General features: G+C 41.6%; 1 protein-coding gene across 1 annotated transcript; it reads right to left on the bottom strand.

The window, feature by feature from the left end:
* Nucleotides 1–9,593: 9,593 nt before the first annotated feature.
* Nucleotides 9,594–16,931, bottom strand: LOC308097419 (protein NLRC3-like; the record flags this gene model as incomplete). The annotated part of the gene is made up of 6 exons (XM_080445179.1): nt 9,594–10,126; nt 10,338–10,387; nt 13,291–13,443; nt 13,940–14,113; nt 14,482–16,255; nt 16,886–16,931. The coding sequence occupies 6 exons, from the start codon at nt 16,929–16,931 to the stop codon at nt 9,594–9,596; spliced, it is 2,730 nt and encodes a 909-aa protein (XP_080301305.1).
* Nucleotides 16,932–18,125: the final 1,194 nt, after the last annotated feature.

Below are 18,125 nucleotides of genomic sequence, written 5' to 3'. Positions count from 1 at the left end.
ACTTACATGAAGACAATGATTTATCGTATTACAAGTTTTCTGAAATTGTATATTTAAATATGCAAATTAGGCATTAGGAAAATATGCCCACATTTGCATAACTTTCCAGAATCAACATTGGAACATTGGACAAAGCCAGAGTCAACATACTTATTTCATTTTGTTAAGATGTTGGAGTCAAAGGTTTTTAACGAGGGAATATTCAATATCTGGCTCAATTTTGGGGCTCTGGGTCATGGACTAAATGCCTAATTTGCATATTTAAATATACAATTTCAGAAAACTTGTAATACGATAAATCATTGTCTTCATGTAAGTAATCAACTCAGGAAGTTTCATTATGATAACTCTTTTTTAAATTTTGAATTTTTTTCACCTGTCATGTACGTATGGGGAAAATAACAAAATGTGTGATAACCATGAAAAAGCTGCTCCTGTGGAGAGGTTATCATATATTTATTTACTCGTATTGACCCTATGAACAATTTAATATAGGTTTGGTTTTGCCCACTCTTTCGATAATGAAATCTTGTCTGGCTCATGGACTAAAGAGACAGGCTGTGGTTTCTATTAGCTTGAACTCTCCATCGATGATGCCATTGGCAGGCTCCTTTAACTTCGTTGATGAAACTGAGGCTTAGTGTTCTGCTTTGTGAATTTAAACAGTAGTAATTGGTAGTGAAAATGAGACAAACTGAAACATTTTATTGTACGGAAGTACAAACTGTTATAGCCTACCCATAATCACATCAATACAAACCACCAACTGGTATGGCTTAATGCGCAAAGACACTTAATTTGATCGAGTTGGTGAGATATATTGCTCCGTTGCGCAGTTGATAATCCAAAAATAGTTTTGTCTTTGGCTATTACAGAGTGAAACAGCTTTCAATGTCACTCTTTTAGCACATAAATGAACGCAAACGAAGCAATATATGACATCAAAAAACTCTCTGTTTTTATTGAGGATACTTTTAAAACAGTTACTCATTTTATAAAATAAAACTCAACATTTATTTTTTAAATAAAGATTTAGTGAGCTTTTATTTTCGAATAGACAAAATATATAATGGGGATTGGTTTGTTAATGTATGATTTGTAATCATCTAAATCTGCAAAGTAAATTGTAATTAACTTGTTGTAAATTGTATTCAAATATTGTGTAGTGGAGTGAAAAGAAATCATAAACTAGAAAAAGTGCTCCTCGGAGCACAGGTCTCAGCCAGGTTAGGTAGGTTATTGTGGGCCAGCAATGTTCAGAATTTGCCAATCAGGATGGAATATAAAAAATCGGACGGAACCAGCTTGATCACTTGACTATAGAGATAATGTGTACTGATTTGCATGATGTTTGGACAAAATTTGTAGGAGTAATATAAAAAAGAAAAATCGGCCTCCTGGTGGCGCTATAATAGGGCAATGATAAAAGGGTGGCATTTGTTCTTCAACGTAGTGCGAATTTAAGTGCAAAGTTCCACCGCAATTGGACGCTGCGTTCATGATTTGCGGCATTTTGTTCAAAACGGGCCACTCCTGCAAACCTTAGATGTCAATGTTAGCCAATCAGGATGGAATATGAAAAATCAAACAGATCCATCTCGATCACATGACTATAGAGATCATGTGTACCGATTTACGTGAAATTTGGATAAAATCTGAAGGCTTAATCTCAAAATATGTGTTTTACATAAGTCGGCCTGCTGGTGGCGCTATAAAGGCTAATGTGAAAAATGCAGGGCAGATGTTTTTCCTTGGCCTCTGCAAAGTTTCACGCAGATCGGTGCAGTTACAGTTAAAAACGCAATTTGGCCATTTATAGCGCCACCATGAGGCTGATTTGAACATTTCCAAGTGGCATTTCTTCCTCGGCCTAGTGGGAATGTGCGTGTTAAATTTCACGGAAATATCAAGCTGTGTTCATGATTTGAGGAATTTAGTTCAAAATGGACCAATCCTGCAAACTTTGGAAGCCAACCTTAGCCAATCAGGATGGAATATGGAAAATCAGACAGATCTGTGTTGATCACATGACTATAGAGATACTGTGTACTGATTTGCGTGATGTTTGGATTAAATCTGTAGGAGTAATATTAAAAAAAGGATTTTGCACAAATTGGCCTCCTGGTGGCGCTATAACAGGGCCATGTAAAAAATGCAGAGGTTCTGAATTGGCATCCAAGGAGTGTGTGTGCACAGTTTTGCAGCGACCGGGCCAACGGTTTCGGAGATTAGCCGCTCGCAGACAGATGGACACACGGACACACGGACGGACGGACACACGGACGGACGGACAGGGGGTAAAACATACTCTCTCGCCATGCCTTTCGGCCTGGCGGAGACAATAATCAAATTAACTTTTTACATTAAATAACATATTTAATGTATTAACACAATTATATTAATTGAACAATGACACATGCAAATTCAATAGCATTGCTTTTATTTTCTTGTGATATGGGTAAATATATACATAATAATTTCAAAATGCTGTATATCAGAAATGACATTTTATTGAATTAAATGCTCATATTTGTACCATTGACTGGAGTAGATGTTCATTTTGTCAATAAGAGGGGCGGCCATAGCTGAGTGGTTAGATTCCAGGCTATCCCAGCATATGTGCCGATGATATGAAATTTGTCCCTGAGCAAGACTCTTAACCCCAATGGACCCTTCGCTAAACCCCACCCCAAAAGCGATTGTCCAATGCCAGCTTAGCAACCGTTGTCAGCCTGGCATAGGTCTGGCAAGCTTTCGTCGCCTGTCAATGTTATTTCGCCCGCACACACACATTCATTTGCAACATAATAGCAAGAATACCACGATAACGCAATGGTGACTATATGAACCAGCAACAGATTCCACGTACCCAAAACCGTTGGAGGGTTCTTTTCCCAAGCTGAAATCTGCACTTAAACTGCAAGGCTGGCTGTGTTGTTGAACACATACACAGCTTAAAGGGATACTTCACTTTAGGGCCGGGGACACATTTAAAAAAAATATTAAAAATAAATGAAAAAAGTTATGGAAAATTCATGGCCCCCTCACGCATTAGAGTGTCCTACTAATGTGTGAGGGGGCCATGAATTTTCCATAACTTTTTTCATTTATTTTTAATATTTTTTTTAAATGTGTCCCCGGCCCGAAAGTGAAGTATCCCTTTAACGTCAGGAAAGTTACACGACTCACTCGCCCAGGTGGTGTCTATAATACTAATCACCGTAATCGTAACAAAATTCAGAATCACAGCGCTGCCTGTTTCGGATTCCGCACTTGAAAGTATATTCATTCATTTGTTCGTCTAATTTATTAACTGCTACTGTAGTCTGAAATGAATAAACTCCTGTTACAGTCATGGATCAACTTCAACCTGGTGTTTGCACTTTGTCTATTTACGGTCCGTCCATCTATATAAACGTTCAGATTTCAAATATAAAGTGCTTACCTTATGGCCACGGATGTTACAATTGTGCACGGGACTCTCAAAAGTACCCGTATATTCTGTATTGTTCAATAAAAAGCATTTAAATCCAATCGGTGGCCATTTTCTCATGGAGTTATAACGTATCAGAGTGCAATACACTTACCAACCGATAGGGTCATGCAGTTGAAAGCATATGGAGAAAATGGCCACCGATCAGATTAAAATGCTTTTTATTGAACTATACGGATGATACGGTTACTTTTGAGAGCCCGTACATAAATTTAACATCCGTGGCCATGGGATAAGCACTTTATATTTGAAATATGAACGTTTCTGTAGATGTACGGGCCGTAAATGGAGAAAGTGCAAACACCAGGTTGAAGTTTATCCATGATGGTCGAGACAGACGACCGTCGTGTATCCATGGCTATTACTCCCTCTAACATTTCCCGTGTTTTTAGCTTATTGAAATAATGTCATGCACATTTTTCCAGTCCATAGCCTACAGCAGGCCTTGTTGACTAGATTTAGAAGAGATTTTGAAGCTCTTGCTGCTGAAATGATCGATTATTTTTAAGGGGAAAAGCCGTCATTTAACATGAAAGTCAATGGGTGAGAAGCAGATTGTGCCAGGCCTGGGTGTGACTAACTCGCACCACCAGTCACAGAGTGGGGTGGGTGGGGCTTAGCGAAGGGTCCATTGCTCACAGGTTCTCATTGGAAACAAGACCGCAAGGACTTTCATGAACGACCTGTTAAAAGGAATTATCCTTATCCTTATCCTTAAGACTACAATATACCAGTGGTTCTCAAAGTGGGGTCCGGGGACCCCCAGGGGTCCTTGAGGGGGTTCCAGGGGGTCCCTAGCAAAGTTGTTTTTTTAACCAACTTTGACATCGAAATCAATTTAACCACTCTCCCCCTATATATATTGACCATTAGAAATTAGCCAATCTACAAGTTCAGAACAGTGTCGCAATGTGACACGTTCTGAGCTTGTAGATCTGTATTTTCAAAAGATCTTGACTTTTTATTTTTATTTTGGAATATTTACATTTTAACACATTGGGTGCCAAAACCGGGAATCTCCGGTTTTACGTTTTTAGCGCTTAGGTGTAATGTTTTTTTTCCACAAGGGGGGGGCTAGCGCAACTTTGGAACCACCCACGGTGCCTCAGAGAAGGAAGGGAGAGATGGATCACCGTGTGGTCCTTGACATGAAACAGTTTGAGAACCACTGTGCTAGACAGACAGAGCAGTCAGGCACAGGTTCATTCCTTCCTCTATAATTCTAGAACTGCTTCCTCTATGAATATTCACAGTTAGAATCAGGAAGTTCAATGATCACTTTGTGGCTCTAACCCTCGAACACTAACGTTGAATATTGTCACACCATCACTAACGTTGGGTACATTTTACCCAGCATAGTATATTCCACAAGAAATACTTCTCATCAAAATATATTAAGTACAACAATACATGGAAAATTGATTATTTAATGTTTTAATATCAAATATCACACAAAATGTAAAACATCACCAGGGGGGCCTATAAAAAAGCATGTGAAAAATGTGGGAATTGTTAACAAAGAATTTCCCAAAAAAATATATAGGCCTAATGGAGCTGGGAACTTCTTCTTTGGTCCACCCATTCCTGGGACATGTGAGCCTTGTCCAGTGAAGGCACAGTCTCCCTACATGACTGACAACTGTGGGAAAGCCCACCCGATTTATTTTTTACTCTATCACTTCGGGTGAAAATCACCCAAACACCCAAAAACAGAGCTGGAGGCAGGGAAACAAGCCTACCTTCAATGATGTCACTGAGCAGCCCGAAGGTACCCAAGGACCCACCCACCTCAGACATCAGCAACTAAACAAAATCACATAACCATAATTGTGTGGGTGAAAATCACCCAACGTTAGTGTTCTAGGCTAAATGAACCGTGCCGTGAAAATTATTTCACAGGTTCTGGATGTGTTTCCATACCCTACGGCTCAGATAAGGTTCTCAGAACCTAATGTGGGTCCCACTCAGGAGGTGGTGATAACGTGAGTTCTAGGAACACAGAATTCTAAAGTTGCAACGTGTTACAGATTATTCAGGGGTGGTTGTGGTTATAATGGGATCATAAACAAAAACCATCAAAGGAAGAGGAAGGGAGCGAGAACTCGGCTTCACTATTATTCCCAGAAGGACTATGAGACGCATTATTATGGATCCCATGCCAGCTCTTGGCAAACCACGCTGTGATTGGTCAGTAGACGCTGTGATTGACAGTTCTCGTTTTTGCAACTATGCCTAAACCTAACCTTAACCCTAACCCTTTACTGAAGTCTTTCTAACCCTACCCTAACCTCAGTAAAACTATGCCTAAACCTAACCCTAACCCTAACCTCATTAAGACTATGCCTAAACCTAGCCTTAACCCTAACCCTAACCTCAGTAACACTATGCCTGCCAGGGAGCCAATCAGACAGGTAAGGCGGGTCTATATCCTGGAGCGTTGGTGGGATCCATAATCACGCCTACGAGACACCCTGCAGAAACCCTGACAGACCTGAACTACACCGATGACATATGCCTGCTTTCATCATGTGTAACAGGCACAGGAGCTCTTAACCAGAGTGCAGTTAGAGCGTGCCAAGGTTGGCCTCATGCTAAACCAAAAGAAAACCGAGGTCATAACATCCAAGAACATCCACCCCTAACAACAATAAGAGGAACTGCGCTAAAGGAGGTCAGTGACTTTAAATACCTGGGTCAATCTGTAATGGATAAATTAGAATGCCAACCTGTTCTTCTATCATTTCTGTACTATCTAACTTTATCTGAACTAAGAAGGTTTAAACTCACAGCAGGGGTCTTTAGTCAACCACTCTACACATGAATGTGCTAAATGTAACTCACCTACAGCTGTAAATGGAACAGCTGATCTGAATCCTTCATGCTACTGTCACTGTCTCAGCTATGTGTATTTGTGTAGCTATGGTTGTGTCTCTCTTATATTTAGTCCATACCTTATAAGACCATTTAGAAAAGCCTCTTTGGTACAATGTGGAGTATAAAGAACTGTGGTAGAGGAGGTTTGAGAGGCTTGTGCCCCGAATGGGCTGTTGGTCAGGCCAGGAGGCCTGGCTCTGACTGATCTGTATGCTGTTTGCTCTGCTGACATCTTCCTAATAAATGATCTAAAACTTCACCCGAATGGAATATTATTATTCTATTACATTTGGCGTTGTCGGCAGGATCAATATTTCATATTTCATAACTAATTATGATTATGGATACTTGATCAAAAGAACTTAAGGGTGAAGGACTTTTTGGGAAAAAGATTTTCTCAAAGCAGATCCGGACCAGATCCAGACGATGGAGGACAAAGAGGAGCACTACAGAAGCAAGCTATGCAGAATCAACTTCTGATGATCTTCAACAAGGTCTACACGATTGGAACCTTGCAGACCGATCTATTCTGTCTGTGATGACAACAAGGAAACCACAAGCTTCAAGCCACAGAGGGAAGGAGCAGAGCATGCGTTTTCCACAGAGCATGCATGGTCACCAGCCATGAGAGCAGCACCAACAATGTCACCATGCAGCAGCAGAGGTGACGAAATCGACACCATACAAACAACAAGAGACTTTGCCACAGCAGGAGGACAAGGCACAGAGAGCCACAGAGAGCATTTGAGAGCCACTGAACTGGGACCCACCAGCCCAAGGGAGATCACTGCCACAGAGAGACATGCTGCACGTGAGAGACACTACTGGAACCACTAGCAAAGTGGAGATCGCTGTCAGAGACATAACCAAATGGACCCGTACGCCAAGTGAAGATGGAGGAAAGAGCCAGGAAGACTGGAAAACTATATTCAATATCTAACTGAAAATATTTGTTCATACTGCCTAATCTCTGGCATATCAACGTCTGGGGTGAGATAAATTAGGTCGTGAAAAGCGAGCCCTCCGTGAAATTCGGAAAATACCTGTACTCCGGTGCAAAGTTGGTGAAAGCCAAATTAGGAAATTAGGTCGTGGAAGACGAGCCCTCCGTGAAATTCGGAAAATACCTGTACTCCGGTGCAAAGTTGGTGGAAGCCAAATTAGGTCGTGTAGGAAACTGTCAAAATCAATCCGTGAAAGGCGGTCCGAATTGGTAAATGAATCTGTATGGAGCCCTCAGTCTTGAGAAACAGAGATTTAACATACAAACAGAGATAGATTTGACATTATGAGTGAGAGGCTTTCAAACCTAAAACAACCAGGTCTATTAGTCTGTAATATGTTTCATGTGATATGTTTGATATTTATCTGAATAAATTAATATAGGAATTTTAGATAAAAGCTGATATCTAAAAGAAAAAATTAGTCAACTGGGCATTGGCCATAAATGTGGAAATATTTGTTTTGACTGCATAGTCTCTGGCCTTTTAACGTTTAGAAGGGAGAGAAATGTTTAGACACGCGTATCGCCCCAATTAGCCAGCGTGCTAAGGGCCCTTTGCCTTGAAAAACAGAGATTTAATGTCCAACCAGATAAAAGATTTCACATATACTAAATTCTAGAAAATAAGAGAGAGAGAGAGCTCTACAAAAATGGTTGAGTAAATATATAGCTATATCAACATGTAGGTAGGAAAATGTCTATTGATTTGGCATTCTATAAATCACCTGTCGTATGTACATGAATATGATTATTCATGTACAAAAAGAAAAAACTCTGGAATGTAATGGATAAATTAGAATGCCAACCTGTTCTTCTATCATTTCTGTACTATCTAACTTTATCTGAACTAAGAAGGTTTAAACTCACAGCAGGGGTCTTTAGTCAACCACTCTACACATGAATGTGCTAAATGTAACTCACCTACAGCTGTAAATGGAACAGCTGATCTGAATCCTTCATGCTACTGTCACTGTCTCAGCTATGTGTATTTGTGTAGCTATGGTTGTGTCTCTCTTATATTTAGTCCATACCTTATAAGACCATTTAGAAAAGCCTCTTTGGTACAATGTGGAGTATAAAGAACTGTGGTAGAGGAGGTTTGAGAGGCTTGTGCCCCGAATGGGCTGTTGGTCAGGCCAGGAGGCCTGGCTCTGACTGATCTGTATGCTGTTTGCTCTGCTGACATCTTCCTAATAAATGATCTAAAACTTCACCCGAATGGAATATTATTATTCTATTACAAATCCCACAGAGAAAGACCTTAAAATTAGGAAAAAATTAGAAGAAGATAGCAGTTAGTAGAATGAGACTAGCCGGTCATTGCCATTGACACCGAGAACTCCCTTCTAAAAAGCAAATGAGAAAGTGATGCAGACATACAGCACCCCACCAGAGTGACTGCTTGCTACGGACCCCCGACCCCCCTTGCTATAGACCACCAACCCACCCTCGCTACAGACCACCAACCCCCTCTCGCTACAGACCACCAAACCATACTGGTTCTGTCCTCAAACCAGAGTCCTGCAACGGGCGGAGTACCCGCGGATACCCGACGGGTACCCGCGTTTGACGGGTGAAAACGGGTGAAAAATATACTTGTATAAGTTCACGGGTACAGGGACGGGCTAGCCTGATTATCAGACTGAAGCTGCATGGAGCTTCAGTCTGAACTAAACGCGAGTGAGTAACATTTTATTGTGAAAATCAGAGAGCACTGTTTCCGCCCAAACAACGTCACTTGTGTAACCTAACACAGCACAACGGCATGGAGCCTATGCATGGAGCACACCGGTCAGTTATCTTAACTCACAAAAACACTTTGAACATCCTGTTAAACCTTCAAATTAAAACCATCTGACAATGTAAACAACAACATGCATAGTGCGTATATGTGCGTTTGAGCGTGTGGCTAAAGCTCGCTCCTCCGTCTTCACTTTATTTCTGAACGAACCTGACCACTGAATGTAGCACTATTGTTGAAGGTTGCTATCGTTTTCAACACATTTCAACACACTTTTAAATTGAGTGACTGCACTGTAGGCTATTTACATTTTACTCTGCATGTAATCACAGGTAAACGGGCGGACAACGGGTACATTTTTTGGCGAGCAGGGCGGTTCTGGTTAGTATTTCGAAATAATCACGGGTGACGGGTCGGTCTACGAATCTGATTATTGATGGGCGGGGCGGGCGCGGGTTCTCAAAATTGGACCCGTGCAGGACTCAAACTGAAACGGAGGACCCAGTCCTAAGCCAGAACCCAGGATAGAGGGGGTGAGAGAATGTGGACTGGAAGGTGTACAGGTGTGTCAGTGTGTCAGAGGACACTCTGTAGAAGGACACAGTCCCAGCAGGGCAGTCCACATACACTCCTACTCTGTTGGAGTCAGAGGGGCTGACAGGAAGGACAGTTTTCCTACTATTGTGACTGATAGTGTAAATGTCACCATGGTGACCATCTTTACATTCCACACTCCAGGACTTGTCATTGAATCCAAGCAGACAGTCATGACCCTGTCCTTTCCTGGTGAGTCCTCTGTAAGTCACTGCTATATGAACCTGTCCTCTCCACTCTACCTCCCAGTAACCGTGTCCAGTCAGACCCTCTGTACACAGAGCCTGTCTCCAGTAATCAAACCTGTCAGGGTGATCAGGATATGGCTGATCCTGATACACCACTGTCATCTTTCTGTTTTTCTCAGACAGAGAGAGCTCTCTGTGAGCTGTGTTTGTGTCCAGTGTGAGACAATGGGAATCTGATGAGAAAACAAGACAGTAAAAATGAAACATAATTTACGCACACACAAACGCACACACACACACACACACACACACACACACACACACACACACACACACACACACACACACACACACACACACACACACACACAGACAGACAGACAGACAGACAGACAGACAGACAGACAGACAGACAGACAGACAGACAGACAGACAGATACTCACATTGTGTAAGGAGTTGAGGATTAACCCAGTGTTCTCCTCCATGATTCACACTGTAGGAAGTAGAACAACAATGCATTAATGTCTACCTGTCCAACACAACGTCTCCTCTACATTTAGGACACTCATGGATGGTTTGTGCAAATGGAACTGCAACAGGATAATGAGCAATTGTCACTGATATGAGTGGGCAGATATCTGATGTGTAGTCTCCAGTTAGATCTGCTGTTTGAGCTTGTAGATCTTCTATTTTCACTGAATGTGCCGAGTGGGAAGTCGGTCGGAACAGCAGTTGTCTAGAAGAAATACAGACTACAAAAAAATGCTCCTCGGAGCACAGGTCTCCGCCAGGTCAGCTACTGTAGGTTATTGTGGGCCGGCAATGTTCTAAATTCGCCAATCAGGATGGAATATTAAAAATCAAACAGATCCGTCTTGATTACAAGACTATAGAGATAATATGTGAGCGGGTACAGTGCTTTAGGCAGCAACGGGGCATTTTTCATTTTTCATTTTATTACAGATTGTTGAAGTACAGAATATAAGCTTTCATATGATGTATCATTCATTGAAATTGGAACACATTTGAAGAAGATGTGATCATTTGAATCTTGTCATCTATAATAGTCCGAACTGAGATAATCCCTTCTAAAGGATTTCCACTTTCTAGCACCTCTCAGCTCCAGGTAATGGGCGTGAACAATGGGTAATTTATTCAACCTAGCCACTCCTCTAATCACTCCCCCATTTTCGGATTTTTACTGTGGAAAGTAACTAAGTACATTTACTCAAGTAGGCTACTGTACTTAAGTACATTCTTTTAGGTATTTTATACATAGGCTATTTGAAAATAGCCGCTCTACAAGCTCACAATGCGCATTGCAACGTGTTGTGAGCTTGTAGATCAGCTATTTTCAAACATTTGAGTACTTTTACTTTAGGTACTTTAAGTATATTTTGATGCCAATACTTTTGTACTTTTACTTTGCTTGAACGTAACATTTTGAGCACAGGCCTTTTACTTTTTATATTGTGGTATTGCTACCACCAAGTGCTTCTTCCACCACTAAATTTGACCCACTGGTAGTCGACTATAGTCGAGGTTTACCTACTAATGATAAAGATACGCACCAGCTATAGGTCCTGGATTAACTCCAACCTGGTGTTTGCACTCTCCATTTACAACCCGTACATCTACATAAACGTTCAGATTTCAAATATAAAGTGCTTACCTCATGACCACGGATGTTACCATTCACTTCGGGTGGGTCTAAGTACCCGTATCTTCCATATTGTTCAATAAAAAGCATTTTAATCCGATCGGCGGCCATTTTCTCATAGAGTTATAACGTATCAGGAGTGCAATACACCCCCCAACCGATACGGCCGCGTAGTTGAAAAAAAAAAACGGAGATGGCCATCAATCGGATCAAAATGCTTTTTATTTAACAATACGGAAGATACGGGTACTTATGAGGGCCCGTAGATAATTATAACACCCGTGGCCGTGAGATAAGCACTTTATATTTGAAATATGAACGTTTATGTAGATGTACGAGTTGTACATGGAGAAATGCAAACACCAGGTGTACGTTCTGCCATGACGCGAGCTAACAATGCTAGCTCCTAGCCTCGTTACTCCACTGTTGTTTTGGCCACATCTTCAGTGAAATACTCCCATACGAACGTCGAGCGGCCTGTTGTTTAGCTGGGGCTGCCCTCACCTACTGTAGCTGCTGTGTTCGCTACAATGTTATATTGTTTATACAACTAGATTCTGTCCCGAAAAAGACGCAATACTGTCCGCTTCCTATCCCTGGTCCAGAGCGTTAGTGAGATTATTTTTATTTACTCCACTGCGCCCTCTACAGATCTGGACAATTTGAACTAACCATTAACCAAATCTGTAGAGGGCACTGTGGAGTAAATAAAAATAATTTCCGTCTCGTGGACATATTTTATTTTCTGTCCAAAAAGTGTATTTTAGAGAGTAGGTGGGGTGCTGAGAGGCTTCCCACCTCCGAGAATAGACTTTCAACAACACAAAACAGCCTTTGTTTCGGTGAGTAGCGAAATGGTTTTGTTTATTTTCACTACTCTTGAGGGAACTTGAGGGAACTGACTAACGCTCTGGACCAGGGCTAGCCGCTTCCCACCGTGGTGAAGTTAGTTTCAGCCTCAGGTTGAATATTCACCCAGTGGATATTACTCCAGTAAAGTAAAATACCTCAAAATTGTACTTAAGTACAGTAATTGAGTAAATGTACGTAGTCACTTTACACCACCACAGAGAGGAGCGAAACTGATGGGCGGGGATTAGGCTTGTAACCGGAGAACAATGGGCCAACGACCAACCAAAACCACTCATGCTACTGTTGTCCCTGCAAGTTAAAACCACTCTCCGCCCCCACAAGACCGACAGAAACACACAGAAACACTGCTGTGTTTGTAATGTAATTTAAACCACTTAATGATTCTAAAACGGATATCTGTTGGGATCGAAAGCTTCCTCAACATTCGAACTGTGTTAATATGGAAAAAAACGAAAATCAGCCAAAAAAAAAAAAAAAGTTATTTAGCTAGTTTCTACTGTTTTTCAACTCGCGAGTTGATGCCCGAAACACCAGGCCTGCTCACATATGTCCCGATTTGTGTGATGTTTGGACAAAATCTGTAGGAGTGATATCAAAAAATGTGTTTTAGCAAAAATCAGCCTCCTTGTGGCGCTACAACAGGACAATATGAAAAGGGTGGCATGTGTTCCTCGGCCTAGTGGGAATGTGCGTGAAAAGTTTCACGGCAATCGGACGCTGCGCTTATGATTTGAAGCATTTTGTTCAAAACAGGCATCGGCCTAGCTTTGGAATCAATAGCTAGGCCGAACTACCAGCCACTGGAGCATAAAAATAGGGAATCGCTGCACTAATCAACATGGACACAGTTCAAGTCTACTCACTTGAGGGTCTCTAGTCCAGCAAAGACCTCCATCAGTCCAAACTCCGGCAGGACGTTGAAGGTCAAGTCTAATTTTCTCAGATGGGAAGGATTAGAGCTGAGAGTTGAGGCCAGAACTTCATAGTTTCTCTCTGACAACCAGCAGTGCATCAGTCTAAATGAAAAAATGTACACAATATTTTTTAATGTCTGCTATAAAATACATTATTCCTGGAACCTGGATGCAACCACTTGGGCTGTCTGGGTTTTAGGAAACCCAAGAGCTAGAAAGAGCAGGCAGACAGTAACTTTAACTAGAGCAGGCAGACAGTAACTTTAACTGAATAATCAGCTAACAGACAGGAAACAGACAGAAACAGGTTGAGAGGACAGAGTTATACACACATAAGACCTAACAGGTCAAAGGTCCACACCCTGCTGAGTGGGAATCTCTGACTGGCCCAACATTTAAACGGGTTTGTTTGAATTTATCTCAATTGTAATTGTAGCACACATACTGTAGTCGCTGTACCTTATCATTATTCTAGACAATGTTTTACTATGAAATCAACCTTATTCAGACTCTTCAAATTAAATATCACCACAGTATTCAAATTATAATCACATAATAAGTCGCTGACAATAAAATAATTATTGTAAATGAATCTGACCTTAAAGTCTTCAGTCTACAATGTGGACTCTTCAGTCCAGCACAAAGTAGATCGAATAAGGAGTTGGGCATGCAGTTGTAACTTAAATCCAGGTGCCGTAGATGGGATGGATTAGAACTGAGAGCTGAAGCCACAACTTCAATGTGTGTCTGTTGGAGTTTACAGCCAACAAGTCTGTAATTGAAAATTAAATGTAAAATCTGAGATTATAAAAAGAGATTAGACCAAGTTCACTGTCAAGGAAGTTAAGTAAGTATGCAGACATTAACAGGATGTAGGTAAGAACAGGGAACCAGAACAGAGAAGTGAAGACAGATTGAAAGTTGCATTTTTTTTGCATTTGGACTTCATGTAATTGTCTGTTCATGTGATATTTTTTGTTGCATGGTACGTGAATGGAATCAGTCTAATTGATTCAATTGATTGTCAAGACAGGCAACTCTTACTATTACCAAAATGTACCATTATTTCTAGTTATAGTGTTAAGTGTGATGGTAGATTGACTCTGTTCTAGTGAGTTCTCTATTCACATGACTACTAACCGAGCCTTTCTGCAGTTCCTCACGGCTGGGACCAGTCTGTATCGCCCCCCCTCTGATGTGTTGTAACTGTTCAGGTCCAACTTATCCAGAACCTCCTCTGACATCTGCAGCATGTAGGCCAGAGCTGAACACTGGGCGTAAGACAGCTTCTTTGATCTGTCCCCTGACTTCATGTACTGTTGGATCTCCTGATGTACTGAGTGGTCGTTCATCTCAATCAAACAGTGGAAGATGTTGATAATTCTCTCAGGAGAGTAAGATTTAGTGGTCATCTCCTTCAGGTTGTTGATGGCTCTCTGGATGCTCTCTGGACTGTTCTCTGTCTGTCCCAGCAGGCCTCCTAACAGACTCTGGTTGGACTCCAGTGAGAGGCCATGAAGGAAGCGGACAAAGAGGTCTAGGTGGCCGGATTTACTCTTCAGGGCTTTTTCAACAGCTCTCTCCAGGAAGAAGGACAGGCACAGGTCGGACATGGTCCAGAATTGCAGGAATGTCTTCAATACCATCATCTTCCTCTCTGTGATACAGTGGAGCAGGTATACTGCAGCCAGAAACTCCTGGATACTCAGATGAACAAAGGAGTAGACTGTTCTCTGGAAAAGCACACTCTCTCTTTTGAGGATCTCTGTGCACACTCCTGAGTAGAGCGAGGCTTCTCTCACATCAAGACCACACTCTTCCAGGTCTTCTTGGTAGAACATGATGTTGCCTTTCTTCAGATGTTCAAATGCCAGCCTGCCCAGCTTCATTAGAACCTCCCTGTCAGTGTCCATGAGCTGCTGTTGATTCACCTTATCATCATACTTCTGCTTCTTCCTTTTTGTCTGAACGAACAGGAAGTGGCAGTACATCTGAGTCAGGGTCTTGGGTAGCTGTCCTGTCTTGTATGTCCTCAGCATGTCCTGCAGAACGGTAGCAGTGATCCAACAGAAGACTGGGATGTGGCACATGATGCTGAGGCTCCTTGATGTCGTCAGGTGTGAGATGATTCTGCTGGCCAGCTTCTCATCACTGAATCTCTTCCTGAAGTACTCCTCTTTCTGGAGGTCTGTGAATCCTCGTACTTCTGTCACCATGTCAATACATGCAGGAGGGATCTGATTGGCTGCGGCAGGTCTGGTAGTTATCCACAGGAGAGCTGAGGGGAGCAGATTCCCCTTGATGAGGTTTGTCAACAGCACGTCCACTGATGATGTCACTGTGACCTCAGAAACAATGTTGTTGTTGTTGAATTGCAGTGGAAACCTGCTTTCATCCAGACCATCAAAGATGAACCCAAGTTTCCAGACAGCGAGCTGCTCTGCTGTGACCCTCTTTAATGTTGGGTGGAAAACATGGATCAGGTTGAGAAGACTGTGCTGCTCATCTCTGACCAAGTTCAGCTCCCGGAAAGAAAAGGGAACCAGGAGAATTACATCTTGATTTTCCAAACCCTTTGCCCAGTCCAGAGTGAACTTGCGCACAGAGAAAGTTTTTCCAATGCCAGCGATGCCTTTTGTCAGAACTCTTCTAATGGGTGTCTTTCTGTCAGGGAGGAGGGGTTTAAAGATGTCACAGCAGTTGATCGGTGTGTCATGGATGGTCTTCATCTTGTAAACTGTCTCAAGCTGCCACACCTCATGTTGGTTATTAACCCCTTCACTCTCTTCCAAGGTGATGTAGAGCTCTGTGTAGATGCTGCTGAGGGAGGGCACTTCAGTGACGTCTGTCACACGATCAAGACTGTTCAAACTGATCTTGTAATCCTTTAAATCCTCCTGCAGACTGACATGTGCTATGATAAGAAAATGAATACCTTTAATTTAAACATATTCATTTATAACTTTAAATCCAGCACAGTATTAAAGGATTATTAAATGCCCTCCAGAAAAAAAAAAAAAGTAAAACAGAGGTGAAAACATTTCTGACATTTAGTCCGACTATGTCTTCTCACTCTTCTGTGATTTAGCCACTTCTTACTTGGTGTCCCTATGTTGGCAGTCTCTCGAGACAGACTGTTGGCTCACACAATTGTCAAATGCTTCCGTCTAACAGTACAATAGAAGTGCTGAAAATGTGCAGATTGTAAAGCGGATGCCCGTTCATGTTTGTTTTTACATTCATATACAGTATTTCACCCATATTGTACAGCCATCTAGTTGTTACTCTGTATTTTTCATCTGTGTCTGACTTCCTCCTCATGTGTTTGCCATCTGTATGTATGTACCATATCTATATAAGGGGAAACGTGTTTGCTGAGGGTTACACCCTGAAGAAGGCCTTAGGGCCACTACGTGTGGTTTATCATGAAATAGCTATGTAAAAAAGGCTTTAAACAAATTTCACCGGAAGAGTGCCTTGGTTCTTTCCTTTGTTATACCTTTTGGGTCCCCAACCAAAGAGCACCTTTATTTTATAGTTTTACTTCCGAGCACTCCAGACTCCTTTTCTTTTTTCTCACAGAGACGCATGAGTTGGCTCGGTCAAATAGTGTTGATGGATGATGGATGGATCCCCAGGAATCTCCTTTATGGAGAATTAGTTCATGGAAAACGTCCTATAGGCAGACCTCAACTACGCTACAAAGACATCTGCAAGAGAGACGTGAAGGCCCTGGGTGTTGACCTGGACACCTGGCTAGCCGCAGCCTCAGATCGAACTGCTTGGAGACAGACCATACCGGACGGCCTCTCCAAGTTAGAGGAGACGCTTTCCCAGCAGTCCGTGGCGAAGAGATTCAAGCAAAAGAATGTGGCACAGATGATGTGTTTCTTCTTCTTCTTCTTCTTCTTCTTCTTCTTCTTCTTCTTCTTCTTCTTCTTCTTCTTCTTCTTCTTCTTCTTCTTCTTGGCAAAATCTTGCCCCCCTTCTGACAGAGCCTAAAATCTGTGATTAACTGCACCGTTCCATTTTGTCACCATTCCTGTCTTTGCAGTCACTTAAATAATTCCTACTGTAAATCAAATCAGTCAAAGCCTAGCTAGCTAGCTAGCTGCTTAGCAGAAATGTATATTCAAAATGTATATTTTAAAGATCTTCCAGGAGGCGGATCTTTCAGGGGTCTCCAGCATTTGAAGATTGTGGAACAGTTGTCTAGCGTTAGAGACCACTTTTTTGGGGCATGTTGAACATAAAAATAAATAAAAATAAAAACATTTCAAGAATGTAATAGTTTTTCTAAAATAGCTAAAATAGCTGATCTACAATGTAGATCAGATATTTTCGTTATTCATCACACGGCGAAGCATATAGGGTGTAATCGGTTAAGCAGTTAAAGGGATATTTCACTTTAAAAACAAACTTTTGGGTCATTTTATCGTCTACTGAGGCTTATGTGAGCCCCCAGACAGTTTTTAAGTTGCTTGATTCAGTATTTAGATATTTGATATTCATTTTATCAGACACGCCCCCTTCCTATACAAACCCATTATAACTTCAAACTCATGTTAGATTCATCAAAAACACCCGTCCTTGGTTCTGGTGACTCACCCTGCCCTCCTAATACACAAGGGGCTGTTTTTTCGATAACTTTTTTCATTTATTTTTTATATATATTGTTTTAAATTGAAAAAAAATAAATACAATAACAAAATAAAATAAAATAAAGGAAAAAAAATATGGCCCCCTCGCGTATTAGGAGGGCAGGGTGAGTCACCAGAACCAAG

Source organism: Gymnoscopelus braueri (genome assembly GCF_963280865.1).
Source record: "Gymnoscopelus braueri genome assembly, chromosome: 12".
In the NCBI taxonomy this organism is placed as follows: Eukaryota; Metazoa; Chordata; class Actinopteri; order Myctophiformes; family Myctophidae; genus Gymnoscopelus; species Gymnoscopelus braueri.
This window is presented reverse-complemented; position numbering and strand designations above follow the sequence as displayed.